The 8398-nt window shown below is 51.9% G+C and overlaps 1 protein-coding gene across 2 annotated transcripts in view; it reads left to right on the top strand.

Annotated features, from left to right (window-relative positions):
* Positions 1-539: 539 nt before the first annotated feature.
* The window catches only part of IGDCC3 (immunoglobulin superfamily DCC subclass member 3), a 102636-nt gene continuing 94777 nt past the window's right edge, over positions 540-8398 (top strand). The window contains exon 1 of one of the 2 annotated variants that reach the window (XM_048318029.1): positions 540-814. In XM_048318029.1, the coding sequence (XP_048173986.1) occupies positions 748-814 (67 nt within the window). In that variant the 5' untranslated portion in view covers positions 540-747. The remainder of the gene's footprint in view (positions 815-8398) is intronic. The other variant, XM_048318030.1, reaches the window with a different exon arrangement.

Here is an 8398-nt window from a genome sequence, read left to right as displayed (position 1 = left end):
GTGAGAGGAGACCCTTGAGGGGACTCTGGTGAGGGAGACACACAAGGGGAGACCTATGACGGGAGACTCCTGAACCGGCTCCGGTGAGGGGGTAGCCCCGTGAGGTGGCACTGGTGAGAGGAGCCCTGTGAAGGAAGCCCCGTGAAGTGGCACCAGTGAGGGGAGACCCATGAGGGGGGTCTGAATAGAGGGCTCCTGTGAGGGGAGAAACGTGAAGGGGCTCTGGTGAGCGAGACACAAGGGGGAGATCTGTGAAGCTGGACCCGTGAGTGGGTTTTGAGAGGTGCTCTGTGACGGGAGCTCTGTGACGGGAGCCCCGTGAGGGGGTTCCGGTGAAGGCAGACCCCTGAGGATCCCTGCACACTCCTCGCGGGTCCCGGGCGCGGAGTGCCCCCTCACGGGGCCGCCCCTCAGCCCGGCCGGCGCTGCCGGCGCCCCGGCGAATGCGCAAGATGGCGCAAGGCGCTGCCCGCCCCCCGCCCGCCGGCGGCCCCGCTCCCTCAGCGCCGCCCCCCGCCCGCCCGGCGCGGCGGCGTGTTCGCGCCGAGGGCAGCACCGCTGAGAGCCGCTTTCCCCCTTTTTTTTCCCTTTCCTTCCACCCCCCCCCCCCCCCTCCCCCCTGCCCCGCAGCTGGGGGTGGTTCTCGCCTGGCCGCCCTCCCTTGTCCCCTCCCTCCCTCCCTCCCTGCCGGCGGGCTGCTCCGTCCCCGTGGGGCGCAGGGAGGCGAGCGTGCCTGCCCGGGATGCCATGGCTCCGCCGGGCTCCGCGCTGCCCGCCTGTCTGCTGGGGTTACTGCTCCTTGTCTGCCGCGGAGGTAAGAGGCGGGCTGGCCTGGGGCAGCGGGCGGGGGGGCGGACACGGACCTGCCGCCGCCGCGCCCGGCACCGGCGCCGCTCCCCGCCGCCCTCGCCCCGCGGCCGCTCCGTCCGTCCGTCCGTCTGTCTGTCCTTCCAGCACTTCGCGTCCCCTCATCACCCCCGAAGTGGCCGCGGCATTGCTTGTCCTCAGTCCCCTTGTTCCTCCCCATCCCCGCCGCCGGTCCCGGTTCGCCTCGCTCGTCCGCGTTCACTCGCAGCCCCGCTCTCAGCCCGTCCCCGTGGCTCCGGGCCGCCGCGGGCGCTGAACGGGGCCGAACAGCTCCGCATGTGTCCGCCGGTGCGGCGTGGGGGTCCCTGCGGGTCAGCAACCCTCGGCGGGAACAGGGCGCGTACCCCCGGGAGGGCGAGCGGGAGACGTGCTTGGGGCTGCGGAGTTCCGCACCAGCCCATCCAGCGCCTTCACCCGCAGAGATCCCGAAGTGTTCCCTGGGAGCTGTGCTTCCAGTTGGAAACCCCTTGTGCGGGGGGCTCTAGGGAAGGACGGTGGCGTTTGTGGAGCTCGAGCCCGCACCGCTAGCTCTGGGGAGGGATGTGATGGCTGCCGGGGCAGTGGCGTGGCTGGGCATCCAGCCGTTCCCGGATCCTAAGAGCTGGCATCGTCACCGCGGTGGGAGCGGGAGGCAGCGCCCGACGGACGCGTCGCGTTCGTCAGCAAAGGCGATAGCGACAGAGAAGAGATGTTGGGAGACAAGTTGCAGGGATGAGGGCGAGCAACTTCAGACCTACAAGTATATTGTGCTCTCCTGTAATGCCAACTCTGTCCACATTGGTAACGCAGTCCACCGAACCAGGGCCGAACTACAGAACATCAAAGGGAGCTTTCCCTGGACCTACTGTGCACGTGTCCTGCTGATAAATGGCAGGGTTTTTCTTCTGCTGGTGATGCTACTTAAGCATAGGTCTAATCTGAGAAAGATGCTGTTCTGCAGCAAAATATTCGTGTGGATTCTGTTCTTGTGTCTCTTAATAGCCTTACAGATAAGGAAAAGTAGGAGCTGAGCAACCTGGGCTAGTGGAAGGTGTCCCTGCCTATTGTCGGGGGGGGGGTTGGAACGAGATGGTCTTTAAAGTCCCTTCCAACCCAAACCATTCTGTGATTATTTTATGAATTGCTAAAAAAAGACAACCTGTAAGCAGCCCAGCATGGTCAGAGGGAGAAAAGTGTGTGTTAGATTTATCAAAGATTAGCTGCTGGGGTGTTTAGGAAGCAAGGCTGTGGGTTAGTAGTATCATAAATCTCGCCACGTGGTCCGTAGCAGACGCGCGAGGAGGAGAAGCCAGTGTAACTCACACAAAATAGAAGTGACCTGTAAAGTGGATGTAATGAAGCAGGTCTTGTTACTATGTTGAGATTCCTGCGTAGTACAATGAGGATGGTTTAAAAAGTACTTCTTTTTTTTTTTTTTTTTTTTTTTCCTGGAGGGAGGGAGGCAAGGAAACGAAGTGAATACTTGAAAGCAGAACTTTAGCAAGTTGAATTTGTGTCTAAGTTTTCGCCTGCTGCTGTCCAAATCGCCCTGTGTGTTTGTTTGTGCTGCGCCTTAGCGGGTCAGCGGCTCCTGACTTTGAGGTGTGTTTTGCTGGCCCCGCTGAGGAGTGTTTGGCTACATTGTCAAAGTTTTTTGGTTCCGAGGGTTTTTTCCCCCCTTCAGTGGATTTATGCGCTCTCGACGTGGTTAACAGCGAGGTAACGTGTTTGTGCTCTCTGCTGTGTTTAATAAACCCTCCCGCGTCGGTGTCAATCAGCACCGGAGCAGCCTCGCCGCGGGGACAGATGCTGTGTCGGAGCAGTGCCGTGCTGTGCGGGACACGATGCTCCACTCCCAGCCCTGTGGTTTTCAAACTCCCCAAAATGCTGGTCTGGCGACTGTGAACCAGGCACTGGGAGCTGCTGGTCAGCATGCTGGAGTGGGCTCAGCAGCGAGACAGTATTTTCTTTCTTTTTTTTTTTTTTAAATTTCCTGGATCTCTTTGTTCTGTGTGGTGGACAGCTTTTGTCTGTTATTGCTGAGCCCGGCATTCAAAGACAGGCATAGGATACGAGAGGCTCCCCGGCTCTGCTCAGTAACAGCCTTGGAATTAAACATCGTCATTTATATTTAAGTAGGCTTAACTTCTAAATTATTGAAGCTATAAGCTTTCACTAATTTCTACTCTGTATGGCTTTGTTGTCTTTTTTTCAGACGCAAGAAAAGGATTGCTTTCTCCTAAATTGCTGTAATACCCTGTCTTTTTTCTTAATATACATAGAGAGTATCAGGTATCATTTCCCCGAGTAACACTCAGAGACTGTGTATGAAATTCAAGCCCACGTTTGGGCTTCGTCTCTCTCAGGGGTTCAACAGGAGAATCTCAGGACGTGATTTTCCCGCGTGGAGGCAGCAGGCAGCCCATGAAATGGGGCAGGCATCTCACAGCCATATCTGTGTGCACCGCGTTTGGGACCTGTGCTCGGTGCGATGCTGGTGTAGGGTTGTGAGTGCAGCCACCCGTACCCATGGTACTCAGGTGCCTGCTGGGGCCATCATGGTGCCAAAAGTAAACTTTGGAAGCGTATAAAGCAAGCTGAGAGGGGGGGCAACAGGACAGGTTGCTCTCCTTCTGATCTGCCCCACCACTCCCTGGAAAGGGAGTCAGAAATACTAAGCTAGTGTAATTGTGCCTCTTCTTGTTACCTGCCAGGCTCTGGATCTTGCACAGACCCAGTTCCCATGTTCACTTAGGAGCTGGCAGAGGGTTCCAGGGGAGAGGATCTGGGCAGAGGGTCCCAGATCCAGGACTCCAGCCTGGTTCCCCACTCCCCTCCATCCTTTTCAATCCCAGTTTTGGCACATGTGCTGTCAGCCTGGCATGGGCTAGCGTGGAGCAGCTCAGCAGCAGCACTGCCCGTCAGAGAGCTGCAAAACTACTCTCATTTTATGTGTGCAAATGAGAAAGTCTCTCTCCCTCTTTTCTGGGTGCCTGAACTTTTTTTTTTCTGATTTCCTTGTTTCTCAAAGGTCCTGTGTCACAGCATGTGAAGTGCCAAGCAGTGACCCAATACAGTGCCAGTCCCTTGCTTCACCGACCCTTAGACTCTGCTCGAAACCCATGGGATGAGCAGACCATGTGCTTCATTTTGCAGCCTGCAGCAGATCTGGGACAGATCAGATGCTTTTTTCTCTGTCCCTTTCTCTGTCCCTTTCCCCCCCAATATTTCTTGCTTTGCACTTCTGGGCTTCTGGCTCTGGATATTTTCCTTCTATTTAAATAACTAAACAATGCAAGAATCTCCCTCTGCAGATTAAGAATTCCCATTTAAATCAATCAAGTAACATTAGTCCGAAACAGGAATAGTCCATTCAAAATTACTTTGAAATCACAAACTTATTTGAACTTTAGTGGAGCTTTTAGTTTTACAGAGTTTAGAAACTAATAAATTATGTAGCAGGGCTCATGAAAATCTACCCGAGTCTGCTTATCCAAAAGAATATCCAACATTTTGGTTTTGCAAGAAAATAAAAATAATTGTTTACACATGTTCAGGAGTCATTGGCAAGCATATAAAACTGATGGTTAAGGAGGCGAACATGTCAATAATTGCATTTTAAGAGACGAGAGAGACAAATAGACGAGTGTATGAGGAAAGCACAGAGCACACTGATCTGGCCTTGCTATTATATCAGATGTCACTGTTGCATCACACCCTCCACTCGAGAGCAGCCCAGTCACTTAATAACCCAGACCTGCTCTACGTTGGTAATTTAAAACCAGTTTCAGAGTAGAGTCAAGGATTTGCTGCCTGTTTTTTTTGTTGTTCTTGCACATGAAATTGTGTTGATGAAGCTGATGGCAAGTCAGGGGATGCAGGTTGTGGTGAATGGTTCTGCTGAGCTGTGAAGATGCTTTTGCAAAAGGGTCGTTGCTGCTGAAACCTGAGAGTACATGAAAGGGGAGAGAAGAGCTCGTGTTTCAAGACACTGGTTTTGGAGTGAGCAGGGATCCATGCAGTGCTTGGTTCCTTGAGAAGAACAAGGAGATGCTATCCTCCATCCTGAATTTCAGGGTGGGAGGCGGTAAGGCGGAGGGGGGATGGTGGGGAGCAGAGAGTGCTGAGTTTGCTTTGAATCCCCTGGATACAATTAAGAGTTTCAAAGTTTTTCATGTGCACACTAACTTCTCCTCCTGCAGAAAGACCTTTCCTTCCCTTTCCTTGGATGCCATCCCTGCCTGCCAGAATTCAAGATGAAATTCAAGGGCTTGGTGGCAGGGGTGTGCTGGCTGGTGGGGTTTGGCGCTGTGATGCCAAGGCGCTCTTTTGGCAGCCTTGTGCCATCATCCCAGCCACCATCTCTGATCCACGGGCACTATCACTCACCACTTGGGCAGTCCATTTCCTGCTGGGTCTGTGCAAGGGCCCGGCTGTGGGTACAGCTACCTCCCTGATGCTTTCCTGCAGGGTCAGGGAATGAAACTGGCTGTTCCCCTGTTCTACGTTAGAGCAGCCTTAGGAGCTGAAGCCTGGAGGGACCCTGGCTCTGGCACAGCATTTCCCATCTTGGCTGTGCCTTCGCTCTCTGCTTGTGTGCAGTTGTTTCCTGCTCTGTGTTTGTGTCACTGATGCCCTCTGAGGTGAGGCTGTGATCTGGTCAGGGCTGTGAAACGTGGGGAGTGCAAATAACAGCACATCCTATGCTCGGCTTGCTGCCATGCTCTTGGGATGCCTCACTGTGGATGGAGCTACTGTGGGTAATTAGCTCAGGAAAGGTCTTTGCCCTTTCCAGCTATACCAACAGGTTTTATCCTGCTTTCTTTAGAGATGGGGGAACCCACAAGGACTTGGAGCTTGTCCTAGAAAGGCTCTTTGTGCTGTGAATGCTTCCAGCTTCCACAGTGTTCAACAAGTGACCTCCTGGGATTTGCTCAGTCTGGTCTCAAACATTTGAAAATTATTTGGGGCAACTTCTTTGGCTCTTCAGCTCTTTGCCTTCCTCAGCTAAAATCTGTGTCCTCAGTGAGGGCAGTGATGCTGGCTGTTTTTGGGCTCTCTGTCAGGTGGCTGAGAGGTTGTGTTATCCCTGTCAGAGACCTCCTGCAGTCGTTTAACTAGTGGATGTGGTTTATGCTCTCTGATGGAAAAATCGCTTTATATAACCTCCCGTCCAAAAGGAAAGGGAATAAAAAAATCTGAGCTAGTAAACTTTACTGCCAGCAAGATGTGGGGCCTGTTACAGCCTATTCTCCTCTTCTTTAAATGTAAATTTTCTGGATGCCCTAAAGAGCCAATTTGCACTTTACTGCAGTGCAGTGCTTTCTCCTTAGGGTCTGGGTCAGCCTCAAGGAGATTTAAGAGGACACCAGCTGGATTTTTAGGCTGCCAATTTCATCAGCCTGAAGCTTGTTATAATCTGTTGGAGAATATCTTTCAGGTCCATATATCTCTTTCTTCCATATCCTCCCATTTGCAGAAGGATTTGAATGAAAAACAACCCACCATTGGAAAAACAGGAGCTGTTTTTCATGTGCATGGCCCAGCCTGCATCCAGGTTTTTGGTCCTGATACTCACCTGGATCCCACTATAAAGTCTTCTGGTCCTGCGCATCTTCTTTTGGCTTTACTGGAGCAGGACTGGAGTGGTTATCCTTGGTGGTGGTTGTGCTGCTGATTTATGCTGTGTTATGCTGGGAATAAACACAGTAAATCAGAAGAGGGCAAATTTGTGCTGATGTGAGGCAATTTGCAGGTGGATGTCGTGCTGTTGGTGTGATGAGAAAGGAGCTGGTGCTACCTTGGTCTCCCCAGCAGTGCTCCCGACGATGCTGCACCAGGAAGAGCAGGGTGGATCCAACTGCTCCCACAGTATCTCGCCTTGCCACAAGCTCAGAGTGGGCTGTTGGCAGCTTATTTCATCCCTCTGTGATTAATGTTCCCTGTCTAGAACAGGAGTAATAATACGGGCTTCATCTGTCAGGAGCGTGTGCTCCCAGGGCAGGGATGGCCCTGTTGGCTGCGGGTCTGGATGGGGTCCAGGAGGATGAGCCAGGATGTGACTGAGGTCCTTGGCGATGGATGTCACTGCTAATTAGAGCGGTGAGATTAGTCACTGAAGCACAGGAGGGAAACCCAAAATCATGTTTCCCAAATGGAAAAGGACAATACAGGGGTATAAGCAAGTTCTTTTGAAGACCTGAATGTGAATCACAGTGTCAAGTAAAAAATAATTAAACTTATTTTTTTTTTAAATGTACTTCAAAGTGTCTTTTAAGCTTCCCATTAATTCGAAGTTCTTTCTCTCAGCGCTAAATAAATCTCTTGGTTCAAAAGCACAAGTGCTAATTGGTTTCTCTGAGTATGCCTGTCTGCTTGATCAATAGGGGAAGTAGTTTTTGTTAAATATTTGCACATATAGTCACATATTGTATTGCTCAGGGACATGGTAAATGTTTCTCAAAAGGAGACTTGTAGAATGAGGATTCCAGTAATTTTCTTATGGCCTTTATATCAGAGCTAATCACACTTCCTCCTTCCATCCCTTTGCAGAAAGCAAAGCAGTTTTCCCTTGTGCGCTGCCAGCGTCGAGACAAGCAGGCTGTTCAGCTGCCTGCCTGACACCCCGGCTCCAAATGCAAACTCGAGCTGCCACAAGCAGAGTTGTACAGTTCCTGCCTCGAGCAGGGAGTGGCTGTGAGCCACACTGCCTCACAGTCCATTTTGGGAGGTACCTGGGATGTTGTGTGGGATTAGCAGGGTTTGGATACACAGCCAGCTGCTGGAGAGGGATGGGGCTTTCAGACTCCCTGAGTGAATGTGCACAGCCTCAGCAATTTCCTTGCTATTTCACAATTAATTGCACTTTTACTATTTTCATGGGCCTTTGGAGTGTTTTACTTCGAACTTTTCAGCATCATTTCCATGCCTCACTGCTAAATGCAATCAGTTCTTTATGCTGATGGAATTGGGGCCCTCTCCCCCACTATTGCCTCTTTATTCTGTCTGTGCTCTCCCTCTGGCTCAGCTGAGCTGACCTCTAGAGCAAGCACCAGGAACCTTCTTGTCCCACCATGGAGATTCCTCTGGGAGTGTCTGTCCCTTTGTCTCTCATCCTGAGCATCCCGGGAAAAGAGGGCTCTGTGTTCAGAGTCTGCCTTTGAGACAGGTGAAAGACAGAGCTTGGCTTCTCCCAAATCTGCAGGTGGCGTGAACTCGCTTTTCCACATATGTCTGGTTAGTTGGCCCTGAAACTCCAGGAAAGTGGCAGTGGGCTTTCTTCAAGGACTGATACGCATCCCATGAGAAAAACCTGAGTTGAGTTGGAATTTGGGTACTTTTGGACACTTTAAGGTGTCTACAGGTTGCAAATCAGTTGCACAGTGTCACACCTCAAGGCACAGTCCTTCTATTGAGTCCAGCCCAAGGAAACCCCAGGACCAGTGTCCATCCCCACTCCAGCAAGTGTCTGAGGACACCAGTCCTAATTACAAGCGTCATCACTCCTGCAGTTCAAGCAGCCTGGAGTGAGGATGCAGACCGAATGTTTATG

Source organism: Corvus hawaiiensis, chromosome 13, assembly GCF_020740725.1.
Source record: "Corvus hawaiiensis isolate bCorHaw1 chromosome 13, bCorHaw1.pri.cur, whole genome shotgun sequence".
NCBI lineage: Eukaryota > Metazoa > Chordata > Aves > Passeriformes > Corvidae > Corvus > Corvus hawaiiensis.
The sequence above is the reverse complement of the archived record's forward strand: the minus strand, read 5'-3'. Positions and strand labels throughout refer to the sequence as shown.